The 20,671-nt window shown below is 49.5% G+C and overlaps 1 protein-coding gene across 3 annotated transcripts; it reads right to left on the bottom strand.

The window, feature by feature from the left end:
- Positions 1–204: 204 nt before the first annotated feature.
- ECSCR (endothelial cell surface expressed chemotaxis and apoptosis regulator) lies at positions 205–19,468 on the bottom strand. Of its 3 annotated transcripts, none has more exons than XM_064724983.1 (12): positions 19,374–19,468; positions 19,137–19,281; positions 9,591–9,632; positions 8,468–8,518; positions 7,047–7,160; positions 6,525–6,578; positions 4,648–4,716; positions 4,020–4,118; positions 3,143–3,241; positions 2,546–2,582; positions 1,346–1,445; positions 205–843 (listed from the first exon to the last, which is right to left on the bottom strand). In XM_064724983.1, exons 2-12 carry the CDS (start codon positions 19,186–19,188, stop codon positions 835–837), a joined length of 726 nt encoding a protein of 241 aa, XP_064581053.1. In that variant the 5' UTR covers positions 19,189–19,281; positions 19,374–19,468; the 3' UTR covers positions 205–834. The 3 variants fall into 3 exon arrangements, 1 of the variants encoding a protein (XP_064581053.1); XR_010441922.1 differs by having other exon boundaries at positions 802–843; positions 1,262–1,445; XR_010441923.1 differs by lacking the exon at positions 2,546–2,582 and having other exon boundaries at positions 713–843.
- Between the last annotated feature and the right edge of the window lie 1,203 nt (positions 19,469–20,671).

The raw sequence follows: 20,671 nt of genomic DNA, 5'->3' as shown, positions 1-20,671 counted from the left end.
CAAACTGGCGCTGCCACACTCCAGGAGCTGAAGGAGCTCAGCGTTTTGCTCGTGGCCATTCATTTTACACTGAGATAAACCTTGATCTATGCAGGGACTTTGTTCCTTACACTCAGCTGAGCACGTGGGGAGATAACGATCTGCCTTCCTGAAGCTCATTTGTTATGAATAATAATCATAATAATAAAGTGTTTCAGATGGCAATTTGCATTTCAGCAGCACCTTTAATTCATGGCTTTCAAAACGATTTACAGACAGGGATTAACGAGGCCTCACAACAGCCCTGTGAGGTAGGGGGATGTGATGTGACCATCCCACTGCTGTGGGGACAATGAGGGCATCAGGGATAAGGGGCTCTGAGCAGTCATGCTGGGATTTGACCCAAAACTTGGGCATTTCAGTCCCATCAGGCCTTCAGCTTTGGATCAGGCTTTCCCAAGCACAGGTCTGGCTCCACGTGGGGCTATGCTGATTAACGAGCCCCTGACTGCCTGGCACAGACTATAAAGGCCATTCATGTAAGGCAGAGGTTTATTAGTGGAGAGGATGGTGCCTTGGTGCTTCTTGCTGCTGGAATTATCTGAGTGTTTGAAGGCATATCAAAAATAGAGCTAGATATCAACCACCGAGTGTGGCAGGCTGTAACTGGAGAAAGCCCTTAGGCCCCAGGTGGGGAAGCTATGTAGGACACTACTGTAAATGTACTGATCAGAAAGGACATAATAATTTAGATATAAAGTCCACCCTTGCTCTTTCCCCGAAGGAAAAATAAAAAGAACCTAGAAAGTCACTGCTGGTTGTCACGTGTCAGCTTCAAGCCCTGGGCTCTTGGCTTCATAGCACCTGCCAAAAGAACAAAACGTGGTCATCAGTGGCCTGGCTGGCCTGACAAAGGCAGTGGAGCAAGGTCTTCTCCCAAACTCAGTCCAAATCTAAAACAACTGAAAATGATAAGAATTCCTCATGTGGGATGGACCTGAGAGCCCTGATGTGCTTCAGCCACCTGAGGGGCAGGAGTGGATAAGCTGAGCTGGAGGGTAAGACCTCAATTTCTCATAGACCTCCCCATTTAATGGCCACAGGTGGTGTCTCCTGTGTACATGAGGTAAAATTGGCACCTAAAGTTCAGCCAGCCCAGGTAAACCTGAGATGGGCACTCAAACTTTTCACCAGGCTCACTGGAAGCAGTTTGGACCTTATTAAGTTTGGTGGTAGCTGGTTTTTGTCATATTTCTGAAGGAATAAAAGAGCAAAGAAATACCTCAAGGCATGCTCTTATGCTCTTATCCAGCCAGAGAAATGATCCCCAGCTGATTCCCTAAAAAGCAAGGCTGAAGAGGGAAACCTTTTCTGATGGGGGGTAGCTCATGCTGTTGTTGGTGTTGATGTTCTTCATGGAGATCAGAGTGATGCTGTTCCCCTTCTGGCTCGTGTCTGCCGAGCAGCTGCCAAGGAAAGGGGATAATTGATTACTCTGGGAAACAAGAGAGGGAACCACAGAATCCCAGAGTCACTGAGGTTGGAAAAGACCTCCAAGACCATCGAGTCCAACCTTTGGGCAATCACCCCCTGGTCAAGCGGACCAGAGCACTGAGTGCCATGTCCAGGTGTTCCTTGGACACCTCCAGGGACAAAATTTCTTTGCAGAGAGCTGGAGACAAACAGGCAAGGCCAAGGCTGGTGTGGGGGACCAGGTTTTGTTTCCACCACCCACTGAGCTGCTGTCCTGATTCAGGCCAATCTATAGGGAGTTGCAAGGCTTGGGAAGGTGGAATTCTCCTTTTTTCCTATCTTGAGGGCTGGGTTGTGCATTCTTTGCCAGTGGAGGCTGGATGACTTTGGGGTCAGGGAACCTTAGGCACTGTCCTATTTTCTGGCATGTTCTGCCTTGGTGGCTTCAGATCCCTTGGATCATGATTGTTAAGGGTATTTAGTGACCACTGATGCTGATGCTAATTTGGCACCTCACATACTTTGCTCCCTGTGTCCCTTTACAGGGTTTAGGAAACTATCAGATGGAAAAATAGCAGCAATATGTTTTGGTCCCTTCCAGCTCTTGTTTCCTGCTGTTTTCCCACATTCAGCCTCTCCTTTGGAATAGCAGTGATGGACCATGGGGTTCTGATGGACCATTCTCTGCTTGATGCTTCTCTTCCAAAAGTCTCTGAGCTGGGGCTCCTTTGTCCTGCTCTCACTGGGAAACAGTGAGATCTTGGGAGATACCTGAGACTGCTCTGAGATCCAGAAACTCGAGTTTAGACCTCAAGGCTCTAGCTAGGCAAGGAAGACAATCTGCTTTGGGAAGGTGAGGAGTCTTCTCTCAGTGCAGCTTTGAGATGAGCCCCCTAAATATTGATCTATTTATGTCTCTATCAAAGGATGAGGTGTTATCAAAGCTGATTTTGCTTTTCTCACTCTCTCAAAGATGTCTTGACAAGCTTCCTTCCACCTGAAATAACCAAAGCAGATTCTTTTCCTTGCTAAAATTAGCTCTGGGATAAAACAGGCACTCTCAATCAGATGTGGGTGGCAGGAGCAGCCTTACCTCTCTGATACCATGGAGGTTCCTGGTTTCTGTTTGTCTGGAGGGAGAAAAGCAGGTGGTGATGTAGAGGAGAGAAGTCATAAAATAAGTCAGCTCTATTCTGAATTACTTTGTGCAGGGGTAAAAATGAAATCTGAATGAGATTGGAGACACTGTGGGGGAAACTTGGGAGTTGATTAGAGAAAACCCTTCAGCTGAGGGAACATACAGGCAGGACCTGCTGGCCCTGCTGGGCTTTAGGAAGGATTCTGCCTTGCTGCAGAGCAGCCTTACCCTCTGCTGGGCACTGCTTAGTGGAAAATGGGATTCCTAAAGGAAAAGGAGTGTCAAACTCCATGGTTTTTGCTGGAAGAGCTGCCCATCTCTTGGAATTAGAGCTGCAGGAAATTTGAGACTGCATCCAGGTGAGGCTGGGCTGGGGCTCTAGTGAGGAGGTCACACTGCATTCCTGACTGCTCAATCCATGTTCCAGTCTGGCTTCTAACCCTCCCTACACTCCCACCAAGCTTTTCAAATGCATCTTTTAGGAATTGCCAGATCCACATGGAAAGTGGTGATTTGTTGATTAGGGAAGCACAGATTCCGTCAGACAGATACCTTCAGAGTCCTTGGAGTGGTTGCACTTGAACCTCAGGCTGACCACGCTGACCAGGATGATGACCACCACTATCAGGATAACAACAAAGCTGATGACACCTGAGGATGGAGGAAAGAACTGTCTGAGCAGCAGAGAGACTGACATCAAAACTTGGCCAGGAAATCAATATTTTCATTAATGTGAGCATGGTTCATAATAGGCAGAGAAGCAAACAGTTGTTAGAACAAATAGCTTTATCCTCCTGTGTTTTAACCTCAAAGGGCTGCTATGAATACTTAATCAATAAATAATTAATTGGTAAGGCAGTGCCAGGAAGGCAGAAGTCAGCTGATTACACTAGGGATTGATAAGAGTCCGTATGTTCCTGCTACAGTCGGTAAATCTTATCCCAAAAGTGTGTAAAGCCAGATAAATAAGTAATGTAACTTGATTGGGTTAAGCTAGAGCTGTGGGTGATGTTATCTGTCCCATAAACCATCTTTAGACACTTTAAATCAAGTGTGGATTTGATACTGACATCAGGCCTCAATAATTCAATTCTTTGCACAGGAAATTTGTCTTGCTAAGAATCCCATGGACTTAGAATCCTGGAATCATGGGATGGTTTGGGTTGGGAGAGACCTTAAAGCTCATCCCACCTCTGCCATGGGCAGGGACACCTCCCACTGTCCCAGGCTGCTCCAAGCCCCAATGTCCAGCCTGGCCTTGGACACTGCCAGGGATCCAGGGGCAGCCCCAGCTGCTCTGGGCACCCTGTGCCAGGGCCTCATGGAGTTGGGTGTCCAAACCAGCATTATTTTTCTCCCAAAACTGCCCTAAACCAGGACACCTGGTGAAAGAGAACCCATCCTCCCCCCAGGTGGCACAAGACCTTACCAAAAGCTGCCACTGTCAGCGGTGATTTCTCATCTGTTGGGGTGGGACTGGGCAATTGGCTGGAGGAGTTGGGTGCTGGGGTGATGGGTTTTGAGGTGCCTGCAGAGGGAGAAAGGTAGATTTACATAAAAGTCATTCTTCCACAGCTGGGAAGAGGATTCCTAACAATCCTAGAGGCCCTTACTCTCACTTGCACTTGATGAAGAGACCAAGTTTGGATCCTGGCCAGACCCATCAATATTAACAGCAAAGTGAGCGAGACCTGTGTGGAATCATTGCCTTGGTGGGGCCCCTTTTATGGACAAGATGAGAGCACCCACAGGGTTTCCTTTTGGGACCCCAGTGGGGAAAAGTCAAAGTCAGCACTGCACTGTGTTTGAGGAGGGAATTTGTCCAGCCTTCCTGCTTTTACAACCTTTTGCCATAATGGCACCTTTCCTGCTGTTCCCAAGCTCAAGAGGTTGCCCTGAAGTGCTGTTCTGCAGAGCTTTACAGGCTTTTCAAGGGCTGGATGGGATGTTCATCACCCCTCAGGAAATCCTTGGTGTCCATGCTGCCTTGAGGACAGTTGTGTGATGGCCTTGCTGCTGGCTGTGCAGAGGAATATAAAATATGGAGCAGGAATCACCTGTCTGTGAGGAGGAAGCACCTTGAGTCGCTGATGTTGTGGTGCTCTCATTCCTCAGGGGATCCTGACCTGCACAGAGAGACACAGAATGTCAGCACTGACCTCCAGTGACATTCAAGAACCAAAGGAATTGATGGAGAGGAGAATGGATTCACAGTAGTGCCAGTGATATCTGGGAAAACCTGGAATTAATATTCCCACCTCCATACTAAAAGCTTCCCACCAAACATATGTTGTCCTATTTTCCACGTCTAAATGAAAACCTAGGGAACCACAATTCAAATCCCCTTTTGTGAACTCTTTAGGGTCTGCAGACCCAGTTACAGGTTTGGGGCAGAAACAGCAATGCAGGGCTGGAAGACTGAGCTGAGAAGATTATAAATGTGCTGTAGGTCATAAATATTGAGACTTTAAAATAAGTCTGATTAGGGGAAAAAAATATTGCAGAATTTGGGTGTGGATTGAGTGTTTGGCTTGTCCCTGGACTTGAAGTGAATGGATTTGCTATGCTGGGTTATCTAGAAGTAATTAAACCTGTTTGAGCTGGACTAACTTGTACACCATAGGTAGTCTAGCTGTGGCAGCACAGAGGATTGTCCAAGCAAGGACTCCAGTTCTCAGTGGGATAAACTGGATTGTGTGAAGCTGCTTGGTTTGTGACAGCTGCTTCCAGTGCCTGTGCAAGGAAATGTGAAGCCAGCCCGTGTGTTTTACTTGTACAGAGAAAAAACATCCTTTGCTGCCTCCAGGCTGTTGTTGAACAGCCAGAGTGTCTGCATCAACCTTAACGAGCAGCTACAGGCCCTGTCAGGAGACTCAAAGTGATACTTCACAGCTTCACAAGATCATCTGTAGGTCAAGCAGGACCTTCTTCCCTGCTTGCCCATGCCCAGGCTCCCAGCAGCAGGGCTGGCCAAGGGTTTGTGGTGCCTGGAGAGGTGTGCACAGCTCCTGGCACTGCCTGGGGAGCTGCTGAGCCCAGGTCCTGTCCCACAGCAAACACCCCTGATTTGGAATGGCATTTTGCCAAAAGAAGAAAAAGGGGAAAAGGAATGAAAGAATGAATCTAGCCATTTCACAAGGAGCAGAACAGTCTGGAGAAGCAGAGTCTGCTGCTGTACAAGTTTTTGCCCACTCATCAAATTCTTTGTTTAATTCTGAAATTGTTCTTCTAGCTACAGGCAGAAGCTGCGGTTTGCTGAGCCTGGCACAGATACCCCATCCCTGGGAAATGCTGGGTCTCACACAATGGGAGACCTGGCTTTTGGAAGCATCAGCATCTTTATTCAAAGATGTGTGGAGCTTCTCAGTGGTAAATCAGGGCTGGAATGGACAGCAATCTGCTCTGAGCAAAGGGCTCCTGGCTTAGCTGGGCACAGCCATGCTGGGTGGGCATCTGTGTGGGCACAGCTGACCACAGCTTCCTCACCTTGCTTGTGTTGGAGATCTGAGAGGTACTTGGAGAGGCAGAGCACTTTCTTGACAACTGCAGATTTTTGGGGCTGAATTTTTAATGCAGAGTCAGCTCAGCTGTCAGATTTCAGTCTTCCAGTCACTTGAATTCTGCCCTTGCTCTGAGAAAACTCTTACTGAATTCTCTAATTTGTGCTTACAGATTGGGTTAAGCAAACTGTCAAAAGCAAAATTTTATTTAAAAAGATTTTCAAAGGGCTTCCCTCTCCTAAACATAGATCCATTGTTTGGCTGCTCAAGGATGTTAAGAGTATTTATCTCATGTTTTATCACTGCTTATAAAGACACCAGGTGTGATTTTGGATGGCTCAACCCCCCAAAAAGACTTGTGCTTAGCAAACCTATGCCATTGATTGCCATCAAATTATCTGATCTTATTGTTAGCCTCTAAAAGGACAAAGTACCTCGAAGTGCTGGGGAAGGAGATGCCGTGCTTCTGTTTCCACTGGACTTATCATCTAGATAAAGAAAACATGGGAAAGGACAATTAACTTGGGAAGCCACTACAAATTCCACTGTGGAGAGCTGCTGGGTGTCCATGAAGTAAAACTCTTTATTTGCATGCTGCTTTCCCTCCAGGATGCCCAGGTAGCCAGGTGTGGATTCAGCTCAGAGTGTACCTGATGGGTGAGCTTGGGAGAGGGAGCCTGGGGAGACTGGAGCTGCTCCAATATTTGATAAACCATGATCTGGATTTTCTTATATGGGCTTGGCCTGGCTATGTCCATCTGGGGAGCTGGAATGAGCTGCTCTTTCAGCAAAAAAAAAAAAAAAAACCCTCTGAGAAATTCAATATTTGCAGAATTGCTGAATAACAGCACAGTGTGGACTAGGCCCAATATTCTGATGCCTGCAGTTTGGCTTGGATAAGGAGGGAGGCACAAACAGGTCCTGCCTGAGCAAATATTTGAGTTTTCCATCCTTACCTCTCTCAGTGATTGCTGTCAGAGTTGTAGTGGTGGGGGAGGGCTTGGCTGTAAGAGTTTGACCCACAGAGGTGAGGCTCAGGTTCGTCAGTGTTGTTGATTTTACTGATGGCTCTGTAGAGAAATTGTGGTGTTACTTCAAAAGGTTCAGCTCAGAAACAGCTTGGAGAGGGCACAGCTATTGCAGAGCCCTCAAATTTCTTGAGAGTTAGGAATCATCTGCTAGGGGAAGCATGGAAACAGCCTTCATCCTGCTCAGAGTCAAGGAGCTCTTGTACTTTGGAATTTCCTTTTGCTCTTTTCACTGTGAGGAGATGCTGAGCTGGCAGAGCTCAGGCAAACACGAGGAGAAAGTCAGGGTTTGCCACTGCTCCTTTCCCTGCTGTGAAAAGTGAAGGTGTTTTTGTCACCACACACTTGACCTGCCTGGAGCTGCCTGGCACCACGTGATCATTTCCATTGCTCTGAAATGCCAACTTCCACCTTTCATTTCTCTGAGAGTCTCCAAGCACAAGTAATTCAGCTCTTGAAGTGGTCTGCAGGCTCCATCCTCTGCCTCAGCCTGCTCCAAACTGCCCCTGATCCAGAGCAAGATGTGAGGGGGAAAGCTTTCAATAATCCCTCTGCAGGGAACAGTGGATACCAGCTGGGAATTTATAGGCAACTTCCTTGCCAAGGCTGCTCTTGGCTTTCCAATAAATTGAGAAAATGATGAAATGGTTTCAAGGTTAGTGTGGTGGGGGTTTTTCCACTTTATCCAAATGTTTCAGTGAAATATTAGAATTTAGGATTAGGTTTCTCTTTTTTTTTTTTTTTTTTTTTTTTTTGCAAGGCTTGGAAGCAGAGGCAGAGATCTTTTTGAGATCTTATTCCTTGATATTTTTGGGATCCTCCTGGAAGGGTAGCTATGATTAGATACTTTTTTTTCCTGAAACATAGCAGGAAGAGGTCTGTCTCCAAATATCAAAGTGGACACTAACAGACATGGAGCTGGAGAGATAATTTCTTGTGTAATTGGTTTTCTGTACATATCAAAAATCATAGGAAGGCTTGGATTGGAAAGCATCTTAAAGATCAGCCAGCTTGGACAGGGCTTGGAGCAGCCTGGGATAGTGGAAAGTGTCCCTGCCCATGGGGAATGGGATGAGCTTTAAAGTCTCTTCCAACCCAACCCACTCTATGATGATCTCATTCTCCCTATTCAATTTAGTGATTATTATTTTTTGCCCATGGTTTTGCTCACACCTGTGCCTTGATCCCTGTGGGGTGAGTTGGCAGGATCAGAAGCCCTGACACCACAAAATTTCCTTTCTCCTCACCAGTGTCCCCTGCACAGCCCCAGTTACTGTGGGGTGGCCCAGCTGGACTGAGGTCAGTTCCCCACTGGGATGTCCCCAAGCCACTCTCCAGCTGAGCATTACCTGGGCTGTGGTTCTTGGCTTCAGGGCTGGGTGCTGTTGGTTGGGATGGACCTGGAACACAAGCAGAGGCACAGAGGTGACATTTCCAGTCTGTGAGGATGGATCAGAAAGGGGCCATGGTAGCCAAGGAGAGCAGAAAGGGCGAGGGGAACAAGAGATGCTGAGGAGAGGGTTTGTCCCTGGTGTGGCTGTAGGGACCAGCTCCATGGATCCACTGCTGCTAGGGAACAGCTGGGAACAGGGAGCAAAGAGCAGGCAGGGTCCCTCTGCTTTCCCCAGGCTTCCTGGGACACAGCCTCCTATTGGAATATGAATCCCAATATTACCAGTTAGATTGTGCCTGGGCCAGTCTGACCCTCGCTGCTGGGCCAAAGGCGGCAGCTGTGGTGTATCACCCCAGAGACACCTTTAGCTTGCTGATGGTTTCAGCTGGGCACTAAACAAGTCCAGGCTTGTTAGGAACTCCGTTTACCTCAGGAGGAAAGCTTCAGCGATGGTGAAGAGAAAAAAGGAGAGATTCTGCGGAGGGTTATATCCAGAGGTTATTCATGGTTACAGAGGTTGAATTTAGGACAGCTCCAACAGAAATGGCGACCGCATGCCTGATTCACCTTTAAGCTCCTGGGCAGGGGAGGGAGGGGACAGGTGAGCCACCAACCAGGTGAGAGGGCAGGGTCTCAGGGGGATGACACTAGACAGGCATGACCCTGCCTGAGGCATCCTTGAATTTGACCAACCACACAACACCTTGCTGGAATGTTAGCTGATGACAGGACTCACTCAGCAAGGGACGAGGGGGAGGGGAAGAGGGTATTGGTACACCTGGGGAAGGGACCTGAAAGTTTAAAACACACTGCAACAGCCTCCTTCCCTCCCTTCTGGACCAAAGGGAGCCAAGGCAGGTCAGCCCTGGGGCACAGTGCCCTCCATGTCCCCTGCAGGTCTGGGGGTGCCTGCTGATGGATGGGGCAGGCAGAGGAAGGATCCTGGGAGAAGATCCCTCAACAGCTGGGAGTTTGGAATCAGGGTCCCATTTGGGGTTTCTCCCCAAATCTGCATCCCCCCATTTCCACGTGCATCCATGTCCAAACAGACACATAAAGCACACCACAAGCAGAGGTACCTGTTCCAGCAGGGGTGGAGGAGTTTGTGGGAGCTGTGGAACCTGAAAGGAAAGAGCAGAGGGTGAGTGGTGCTGATCTGTGGTGGTCACTAACACACTGCTGTTCTTGTTCCTTGTGGGCTTTGGCTTTTCCTCATCTTCTGTCAGAATGACTCAGAAATATGGGATTGCCCCTAAAGCATTAGCAGAGAAGTAGTAGCAAAGTTTTACTGAGTGTAAAACTATCAGGCTCTGAGTAAATTAGTAGTGGAGTTTATCCAGCCAGGATAAACGTCCTCCTCCCCTTTGGGGGGGCCACAGAAATCCATGGGGTCATTCCCTCCCTGTGAGTTTTTTGCCTCAGCCCAGCCCAGGCCCAGCAGAGTGTGTGCCCTGTGCTCTGGAGCTGTTCAGAGGTAAGACACACATCTGAACACTTTGTGATACCTTAAGGAATGGATGGATGAGGTTTGTAAAGGCTTCTAGAGCTGATGGGACTGTTCTCCTTCCTATTCTGTGTGTCCTGGCAAAATGAGTCTGGAGGGAGCTGCAGCCCTCAGGAGCTGCCTTCCCTGTAGGGCTGGGTAGTCCTGCAGGTCCATACAAGGCTGTAGGTGTTCCCTGGATCCCCAGTTCCTCAGCTGAAAGGGGGCTTTGTATGGTTTATTTGTTTGCTTTTCTTTTGGATTCATGACAAAGCATCCCTGCCACAATCCCTCACATTTCCTACTCTCAGCTGTCACAGACATGTTTTATGAAAAATCCTTTCCTTAGGATTTTTCCTCCTGAGAAGCTGAGAGGCCTCAGGAACAAAATGTAAAAAATGGTTATCTGCTGCTGTGGAATGCAACATGCAAGGTGGATCTGTGCTTGGTCTCCTATAGTTGTTTCTAATTAATGGCCAATCACAGCCCAGCTGTCTGGACTGTCTCGGTCAGTCACAGGATTTTGTTATCATTCCATTCTTTCTCCTTTGCTTGCTAGTCTGATGAAATCCTTTCTTCTATTCTGTTAGTATAGTTTTAATATAATATATATCATAAAATAATAAATCAGCCTTCTGAAACATTGAGTCAGATTCTCATTTCTTCCCTCTTCCTGGGACCCGTGAGACCACCATCACACTCAGCATCTGTGATGTTTTCCCCCCCAGCTCCAGGGTCCTGTGCTCATGGAGTCACAGAGCAGAATGTTTTAGTTTGGAAGGAAACTTTCAAGGCCATCTAGTCCAACCCCAAGGGTTAGATGAGATGGCAATTAAAAATGCTGCCCTTGAAAATGGGAGAAAGAAATGTCCCACACTCGAGGACAAGACCTGAAAAATGTAAATACACTTTAAATGCTGAAATCCAACCCAGCTGGTTTAACTTTGGGAAGGTGACTTTGAGTCTGTCATTGCTGGAATGCACATCCTAATTGGGATTTTCAAATGGTTATTGCTGGTGACCCTGGTGCTCTCTGTGGTTGAGTTTAATGACAGAAATGACACCACAGGTACAGAAAGCAGCTGAATCTGACTGCCCTGGTGATCCATCTCACCAGAGTCCCATAGGAGAAAAGGGATTTGTGGAGAAAGGGACAGCAGGGAAGGTTGAATCCTTCCAGCACACTGTCCCCTCATGGTGCCTCAGGGCTCTGTGGTGGAGCAGTGCCTTTGCAGGGGTGCAGGGGGGGGTCCAGCCAGGGCAGCACCAGCCAGGGCTCAGCAGTGCCTGTTTCAGCCAAACCTGCTCTCCTGGAAGGAAATTCCTCCCTGGCAAGGTGGGCAGGCCCTGGTACAGGGTGCCCAGGGAAGCTGTGGCTGCCCCTGGATCCCTGGAGTGTCCCAGGCCAGGCTGGACAGGGATTGGAGCACCCTGGGACAGTGGAAGGTGTTCCTGGCATGGATGAGATGAGCTTTAGGGTCCCTCCCAGCCCAAGCCACTCTGTGATTGCAGGATTTGATGCCAGGAGCTGTAGGGATGATGGAGATGAGCTCAGGGGCAGGTCCATGAGCTGCTGGTGCCTGGGGAGGCTGAGGGCCTGGGCAGGAAGGGGTGTCTGGAAGGAAACCCTGAGCACTGAGCATGGTTCTGGCTCAGAGCTCACCCTCAGCACCCTCTGGGTGTAGCGAGTTCCTGATTGATCTCATTTTCCTCATGGAATTGCTCTGGAGCTTTAATTGTTTTTGTGTCTGAGGCTTTATGACAATGATCCCAGCCAGACAGGAAGTGTGTAAACCATGGTGAACACATAATAAAATGTGGTTTATTCCCAGACATGGCTTGGCTGTGAAAATCAGACTGGACTTTTCAGACCTTTTCCATGTTTTTCTCTTCTGATTTACTGGGCAGCAGGCTGAGAAAACTGTCCTGTTCAATCCATGCAAGAGGAGACAGGATCAGGTCTTTAAACACACAGAGAGGAAGGGACTGGCTGATTTTCTAACTCCATTTGGAGCAGGATCAGGAACTAAGGACCTTTATGTGCAGCTAGGAAAAGGGAGGCTGGGAAATAGGAACCTGCCTTAGCACAGGGCTAGTGAGGTGCTGGGAGTGACTGTGTAGGAGCATTTATGGGATATCCTTCCCTGGGGGTTTTGAAGAGCATCAGGGTGATGCCTCAGGTTTTGGCTTTTATATTTTCAGATTCTGTGCTGCTTTAGTGTGTGGGTCTGGGCTTCACATGAGGGGATGGTGAGCTCTGTGCACAGAGCAGGGAGACAAAACAATTCCTGCTCCAGCTGGGCCAAGGACAAATGATCCAAATCTCAGCCCCAAGAGCACAAACAATGTGGGCTGGAGAGAGAAAAACAAGCAGGATGGGACTGCATGGGCTAAAGCTGGAATTGGACAATTAACTCCAATATGCAAATGGAGCAGAACTGATAAAATTGAGAGACCCCGTGCCCAGTCGTGCATTTTGGGACCATTTTGGTTCATCTTGGATTCATTTTGTGACCATTTTGGTTCATCTTGGGTGCAGCCCTGGCTGGGCTCTTGTGCTGCCCAAGATGGATCCACTGAGGCCTCCTAATAAATCCCTGCTTTATTCTTTAGCTCTGTTCAGCCTCTGTTCTAGGTTGGCCTTCACAAGACATCAGGGCAGTAAAAGGCAGGGTTATGGGCAGCTGTACCATCACCTACTAAATCAATTAATATAATGGGAAAAAAAGAATGCTTTAGGCCCATGTTTGCCCTTCCCCAAGAGGTAGAGATGCTTCTTTTGAGGAAGGAGGATGATTCTGGACATTGGCTTGCAAATGCCTTAAGATACTCTCTACATTCAGCACAAAAAATAAAGTGCTGAGATTGTCCTGGGGGTCAATATCCTCCAGCAGCTGCCAGACTCACACAGCCCCTCTTTGTCCAAAATTCCTTGCAGGACCCATTGCCATGTTTTCCTGAGGGGAGAAGTAGCTGTGGCACACTTATGGAAATGCTCCCAGGTACTTTTTCATAGACATGGGAGAAGCACCCAGAATTGCTGAGTAAAGAGCTGCTGTCTGCATTCAGCCTTTGCCAAAAGGAAAGGGAAAATGAAGATGCTCAGCTGGACATTTATTCCACCATTTTTGGTGCAGATGAGGAGAAATCTATTGAACAGAGCCTCTGGGGATGGGAGGAAGCTGAGGGCAAGGGAGGTGATGTTGCACTGCTCTGTCATCCCTGGTGGGACAATCCGTGGGCCAGCTCCAGCATCCCTTGGACAGGAGGAAATTATTGTACTCAACACTTTCTTCTCTGCAGCTCCTCCTGTCACTGAGGGTCACACTGGAGACCTTCTGAAGTTCTCTTTTGCAAGCCTAAACCTCGTGGTTATTGTAAAAAAGATGAAAAAGCAGATTTTTCCCCACTGCTCAGTTCCCAGAGTTGCTGTGGCTGGGCTGATGCAGCAGGGATCTCCAGCCCTGCTCTGGAGAGGCTGAGGGCTGGAGATCCCTTCTGGCATTGTGCTCCGGAATAAACGGCCTGGCCTTCTCTAAACACATCCACACTCACTGCAAAGCGCAGCCGGCCTGGCTCCGGCCTCTGGCTGCTGCTGCTGCTGCTTGTTGTGCCTTCCCTGCCAACTCAAATAAGCAAAAGCCCTGTTCTATTGGGTGTTTTCCTTTAGGGAGGGTGCTCAGCATCCCCAGTCCCGCAGGAGCAGGATGGATCTGTGCAAGCCAGGATGAGACCCAGCTCCCATGGTGGGGCTGGGCAGCAGCATGGGGTGAACACAACGCGCCACGTGTCACAGCTCCCTGCAGATATCCCAGGGGATCCTGGAGCTGGAAACAATTCCCTCCCAGGGCTGCTGCCAGCACAGAGAGCCCTGGCTGCAGGAACAGCTCCCAGCAATAATCAGGACACGGCTGGCGCAGCTGGAAGTGCAATAAACATCAAAGCCCCTCCACAAGGGCAAGCACTGCCAAGGAGCTCGTTGCGTGTTTGGGTGCAAAGGATTTACAGCTGGATTGTGCAGTTCTGGGTGGGGACTGGGAGCTGGCTGAGGGATTTACCATGGGAAATAGGGCTTTGTGCTCGTGCTGTCATGGGAAAGTCCCAGTTAGCCACGGGAGCTGCAGGTCGGGGCTGCAGCTGCACTGTGCTCACAGCACTCCATGCCTTCCCGGTAATTTTTCCAAAGGGTAAACAGGAGAATTCTGGATTTCTGTTCTTGGCAGTTGTTTTTATGTGGGGCTAGGTGTGTCTAGACTGACCTGGAGCCTTCTCTCATGGCAGCTGAGATATTCCCAAAGCCAGCAGCTCACCCCACTAACTCCTCAGCACAAAGAGGGTGGATGTCAACCAAAAGACAGGTGAATTTTAGGTATTTCTGCTTTGGTATTGCTTTTGGCGGTTGTAGATATTTAAAGCATGGTTTTTCCAGCTGCTGACCAATGAGAGGGACTACTTTAAACCCCCAAACTTTGTCAGGGCCTCCTATAGAGACCTGAGCCAGCTGTTGGAAAGGCTCAGCAGGGTTTAGATCAGGCTCAAGGCAGGCTTGTTGTGTCCAGCCTGTGTTCATGGAGGGCTGGAGTCACTGGGGAGGATCTCTGGCACTGGTGTGGAGTCACAGGGACTGCTCCTGTCCACCCAGAACTGCTGGTGGGGAGGGAGCATCTATTCCCAGTGACAAGGAACCTGGACTCGTCCCTTCCCTGGCAGTTTTGGGGGATGTCCCACCTGCAGAGCCCACAGGGCAGAGCTGCACCTCTGTGTCACCCTGTGCTTGAAAACACTTTCAGGAAAGAAATCCAGCAAGCTAAAAATAGGCTTTTCAACTCAGATATTGGCACTTCTGTCAGATGACCCAAAACAAAATAAAAACCACCAACCACTTAACACAGGGGCAGCTGTTTCCTGGGTGAAACACAGCAGCAGTGAGCAACACCCAGTGCTTAGGACTTCCATGTGGAAAAAAAATCCTCTTTTAGGAAACCTGGAAAGCAGACAGTCCTGCCAAAGCCTAGGCCCTGTTTTATTAAGTGCCTAAACAAGGTGTCTCTGCCTTGAGGGTCTCACAGCAGAACAGGTGGGGTGGGAATTGTGCAGGAGAGAGAGGAAAAGTGTTGTTCTGCAGGGTGGATAACTGACAGCCCACATCAGGGCCAGAACCACAGAAGTGTTCAAGTGCCTAATTCCCAAATGGCATGGGGGGGTTGGCAACTGGCTGCCAAGTTGTTCTGAATTGTAATGACTCAGTCAAAGTGTTATGGAAAGTTTAGAGAGCCGGGAATTAATCCCGGATCTCATCAGCAATTAAAATTAATCGTTGCCTTCCTCTGCCCGTCCTCAAGGGCTGGGCCTGGGCATCCTCTCCAAGCACCACATTCCCTGCTCCTCTCTGGTGAGCCAGTCTGGAAGCAGATCTTAGTGGGAGGCAATTAAAACCCACTTGGATGCAGAAACAACCCGGGAGACAAACAATGTGGGGAAGCTGCGAGCACGGAGCAGCTCTGCTGCACCCCTGTGCTGCCCAGGGCTGCTTTTTCCATGTGAAGGGAAGGAAAAGCAGCCTGGCCTTTCTCCTGGCTGCACCACCCCTGCTCCACCAGGCTGCTGCTCCATCACCCTCCCAGCTGTTTATTTTAGAGCTCTGGTGATGTGGGTCCTGTCCTTCTCCTGGCCCTGCTGCTCCTCAGGTTTGGAGCTGGGTCTGGGATTTTGGAGGGGAAATCACTCCATGCCCAGGGCAAATGAAAAATGGGGGCACCACCAATCCAGGCTTGATGGGACCCAGAGCCCAGCCTGTGCTTTTTGCCTACCTACAGTTTTTTAATAATATTATTTATTAGCAGAGCTCAAAGCACTTTACAGAGGAGACTTTCCAAGTTTCTTCCCAAACTGATTATTCTTTCCAATGAATATGAGATTCCCTATGTTTATTTGAGTGCTGCTCTCTGGTGTTTATGAACCACCAAGCAGGAATGTGATCTGCTGAGACTGGTTCAGGAGACAAGGTGTGGAAGGGGCAGGTAAGGGATTTTGTAGGAAATTGATTTGTAGAGAATTTTCAAAGCTTGATAAAAGGTTTACATAGTATGCATCAGTATGTGAACTTTGAGATAAGAAATGCTGACTTAGAAATGCTATGGAATAGGACAGACGTTGAGAGAGAATAAAAATTCATCATTCCTGTTCTTTCCACCTGCTTTTCTTGAGTGTCCTGGCTAGAGTGCCAGGGGAGCACTTGAAGGATAACCCTGCCTGGAAGAGGTTCCAGTCTCACAGGAGCAACAGCCACAGGCCAGGTAAAGCATCTTGGCCTGACAGCTCCTCTGAGTCCAGATTTTGGGTGAATGACCCAGGTTTTGTTCCGACATTTCCTAACTGTTCATGTATGCCCACATCTCATATCCCCACAGTGTGGGCAGCAGGGCATGGGGGGTTCTGCCCCTCTGCCCTGCTTGGGTGAGACCCCACCTGCAGAGCTGCTCTCCTTCAGCTTAAGGACATTCCCCCTTGTCCTGTCCCTTGTCCCCAGTCCCTCTCCAGCTCTCCTGGAGCCCCTTTAGGCCCTGGAAGGGCTCTGAGCTCTCCCTGGAGCCTTCCCTTCTCCAGGTGAGCACCCCCAGCTCTCCCAGCCTGGCTCCATCCCTCTGCCCGTCCTGGTGCCTGCTCTGGACTCAGATGGGAGCTTCTCCCCTGCTGAGGTGGTTGGGTCGTGCTGGGTGGGCTCCTCTGGGAGCTGGGGCCAGGAGAGCTCCCAGCTGGGACTTTGCTGGTCCTGCAGAAGCCCCAGCTCCCTTCTCCAGCCTGGCTTCCCAGCAGGGACGTTCCTGCCTTTGGGACAGCAGCACCACCTCCTGCAAGGACACCTGTTGTTGACTCACCTATTGTAAATGGGACAGAATTCCTGGAAGCTGCTGCAGTCAGAGCTGCAGAGTCACCGAGGGGTTTCGTGTTACCGAAGGGAGCAGTTTGTTGTGTGAGCAAACATTTCTCCAAACCACCTCCTGCTTTCTCTTCCTTGTGCAGCGCCTCAGGGCTGGGCTGGCCTCGCCCTTGGCTGAGAAATCTGCTCTAGGATGCTCTGGGTTGAGGATGCAAGTCTGGAATCTGGGTGCCTGTCCTGTAGCTACACCCCATCTTTTTGATTGTATAAAAATATATCTCAAAACACATGTCTGCTTTTGAAATACCACATTTCTCATGGCATTATCCATCCACAGGCTGTGGCACAGATAAGGAGAGCAGTGGATGGAACAACAACAGTGGGAAATCCTGCTGGGTTTTCATCAGCTTTGAGGAGGAATTTTTGCAGTGGAAATCTTTTGTCTGGGAAATGCCTGCCCATTGTAATGGAAAGGGTCTATAGGAAGAGGTTTGTTTGGATAAATTTTCTGCTAAGTGTTTCTAGGGGGAGGAAAACCAAATTGGAAATGTGCCAGACCTTCCCAACTCAGCAATTTCAAAATAACAGTTTGAAATTCCCTTGTTTGAACCTCCCTTCAGAAATAACCATGAGAATGGAGAAATTTAATTTAGGAAATGCTAAATTAATAAAATACTGAATTTGCACCAAGCAAAAGCAAGAAAGGCCTGTGTGGGCCAGGCAGGTGTTAGTGTCCAGCCTAAGCAGATTCTGTGTCTCCTCATGGTTACATCCATCTCCCCCAGGGTAGGGAGCCTTGTTCCAGAGCCCCTAATTCCCTTTTCCAGCTCCTGGGTGTGGAAATCAGCGGCACCACAGAGCTTGACTGCCCCTCTCCTAAGCTGCTGCTTTGCCTTGTGCAGAAGCTTCCCCAGGGGCTGCACCACCTTTGGGACTTGCTGTAAATTAAAAATGAAATTGAAAAGCCATTTTGGGGCTGTTGGATCAGTGCAGAAGAGGGAGGCAGGACATTCCAGGGAAGGCTGGTTTGGTGGGAGAGGTGTGACAGTGCTGTGAGCATAAAGGGGGACAATCCCTGCCCCTGATTTTAGACAGGTGGCTTGAGAGGACAGAAGGATGGAGGGTGGCATCCCTTCCACCTGTGCTGCAGCACGAGGTGCTCCTGGGAGCTGGAATTCTGGGATTCTGGGATTCTGGGCAGTGTCTCTGGGATTCCCATCCATGGACCTTGGCGTGGTGCAGCCCAGCCAGGGAAGGGCCTGAGCCCTTCTGTGCCACTGCTGTCCCATAAAAGCCCTTCTGAGCAGTTTTAAAAGGAAAAGCAGCATTCTGGGTGGGCATTAAGGAGTGTCACAGGGAGGCCAAGGCACTCAGAGCCCCCTGGTGTGATCCTTGCTCTGATCCCAGACACAAATCCCCCCTCTGCTGAAGGCAGCAGTATCGGCCTCTAATGAAGAGAGGAAATTTCCAATCCATGTGCTCTTATTTCATGGAATTATACAGCTACAAACCAAATTGCTTTCTATATTCTGCAGAATGAGATGATCTTTCCTTTCCAACACAAACCATTCTATGATTCTCTGCCTTTTAAAAATCCCATTATTACCAGCACAGTGGCTGTAACCCGAGGCAGCTTCTATGGTTTAATGATAAAACCTTGAGTTGGAGACACATTATTTTATATTCCTTTGAATGTATTCCAGCTCCCAGCTACTACAGCTGTCAGCAAGGGAAGAGGGGCCTGACAATGCAGGGAAAAGCAACCTGTCATCCTTTGGAGCAGGAAACCTGTTCCTTCATCCCACACCTCGACTCAGATGGGAAACAGAAGTTAAAGAATAATTACCCCAAAGCAGCAGAATTATTACAGCAAGGACGAGATGTGCTCTGCACGAGCCTCGCACGTGGGCTTTGTATTGATACTAATGAGAGCAAAAAGTGCAAATAAAAAGTATTTTTGAGGAAAACAATGTCCTGTACATTGAAACATTCCACCTTGACTCTTACTTGACAAAAGTCACTTACTCCCAACGCCTCAGCAGAAACACTCCTTTCATTAAGCTGCAAACAAATCCCTGTATTCCAGCAGTGCCAAACCAACCCTGTGAACCTGACAAAGCCACGATTTCCCTCCCCAGCAGCCCGGCCGCTGCCACCCCTGAGCTGCGAGGCTGAGCTTTGCAGCGGCAGCTCCCAGCCTTGCCTTTGGAGCCCCCCGTGAATCCGGACCCCCCAAATCCCCCGTCCGAGCCTGGCTCTCACCTGGGAGCAGCAGGAGGAGCCCGAGCAGAGCGCGGAGGGACGGGAGCGGCATCTCCGCGCTGCTCCGAGCCTGGCGCAGCTCTGGCCATCCCGGGAGGGACCGCAGCAGCGATTCGCCTGCCTGGGCTGACTCTCACACAGCTTCCTGTTAAAGAATAGGAGGAAACGGGCTCAATCCACAGGGGAACTGTGTTTTTCAGCCCATTATGGCCGGGGAGGATGTGAGCCATCGCTCACCGGCGGCGGAGGAAACCTCGCCGGGCTTTGCCGGGGCTCGGTCCCGCTCGGAGGGATGCCCCGCTCCGGGCCTCGGCGGCTCCCGTGCGGTGCCGGGGCTTTTTGGGAGGTGTTTTGTGTGTGGGGCGATGTGCCCCAGGTCCCACTCCCCACATCAGCCTCCCTGGGTCAGAGCAGCTGGAGGAGCTTCCCCGACACCTGAGAGGGTCTCGGAAGGTTGCAGTTTATTGCAGCCCCAAGATATGTGAAAAATCTCTGTTTTGGCCCGCATGTTCGAAGAATGAGTCGGAGTTCTTCAGTTCTCGGTCTCAGAGTTGTTTATTGTATCTTATCTATAAAAATTTTTCTCCTGCCCTGCCGAGGTCCAGCAGGACAATTCCAGGCACTCTGCCTGCCCCCGGGGTGGGTTTATCTCTTTATACTACAATCTATGTATAACGTGTTTACAATTACTTTCCAGTACCTGTTACCTTTGTTAGACAGTGAGTTTCTACTCTAAACCAATCCAAAAGTGCCAACATCATAGCAGAAAATGGAGGTACATAAGAAGAAGAAGAAGAAAGGTTGGACATGCCCAAGTCCCTCCATCTTGTCCCCAAACCTCCTATTCTAAAAACCCCAAAATCTACTTTTTCATCTAGTGATAATTTTATTATTACACTACTTAAACTTCTGTGGCTTTCAGGTCTTCATACAAAGCTGGTAATTTGTTCCACGGGTCATAATCAAACCCACAGGTGCTCTGGGCTGTGTGCCAGGGTCTCTGAGCCCCCTGGCAGGGGTCCTGGCAACTCTGGACACCCAGAGGGATGTACTGAGTTCTGACAAGAGGGGAGTTCCTATACATCCGCGAGGAATTTAGGGATAACTGCTCCTTGTGGGGCCAGGGTGGCTCAGCAGCTGGGCCTGCTCTGTTCCCTGTGCCTCCCTGGGCAGCCCCAGTGAGTCTGGGTGCTGGGACATGACAGCTTTGGGATGGTGGCCTTGGCATGGTGGCCTTGGCATGGTGGCTTTGGGTTGGTGGTTTTGGGATGGTGGCTTTGGGATGCTCCTCTTTAGGCAGCACCCTCCAGGACACACAGCACATGCTGGGCTTGGATCTACCCCATTCCCAGTTCCTGGAGAAGGGCAGGAACTGGAAAATTGGGCTGGTTCTGCCCCATTCAGCCCAAGGGGCTCAGGGATTTAGTTTCTTGGCCCTGACCTTGTGTTGTGGTGCTCTGTGCAGGTCCTGCCTGTCACAGTGGGAGCCCCAGAGGTTCTGGTTTATCCTGTGCTGGATGTCAGTGGGTTTGCAG

This window comes from Zonotrichia leucophrys, chromosome 13 (genome assembly GCF_028769735.1).
Source record: "Zonotrichia leucophrys gambelii isolate GWCS_2022_RI chromosome 13, RI_Zleu_2.0, whole genome shotgun sequence".
Taxonomy (NCBI): Eukaryota; Metazoa; Chordata; class Aves; order Passeriformes; family Passerellidae; genus Zonotrichia; species Zonotrichia leucophrys.
Note: the sequence above shows the minus strand (reverse complement) of the source record. Positions and strands in the feature narration are given on the sequence as shown.

Bases quoted from the DNA above. Each gene is read 5' to 3' on its own strand.
- ECSCR (XM_064724983.1), bottom strand. From the start codon at position 19,188: ATGCCGCTCCCGTCCCTCCGCGCTCTGCTCGGGCTCCTCCTGCTGCTC. The intron at 8,519-9,590 runs GTACCTCTGCTT...CTTGTGTTCCAG, and splicing joins CTCCACCCCTGCTGGAACAG to GTCCATCCCAACCAACAGCA. The intron at 4,717-6,524 runs GTACTTTGTCCT...CTCTCTGTGCAG, and splicing joins TCCTTCCCCAGCACTTCGAG to GTCAGGATCCCCTGAGGAAT.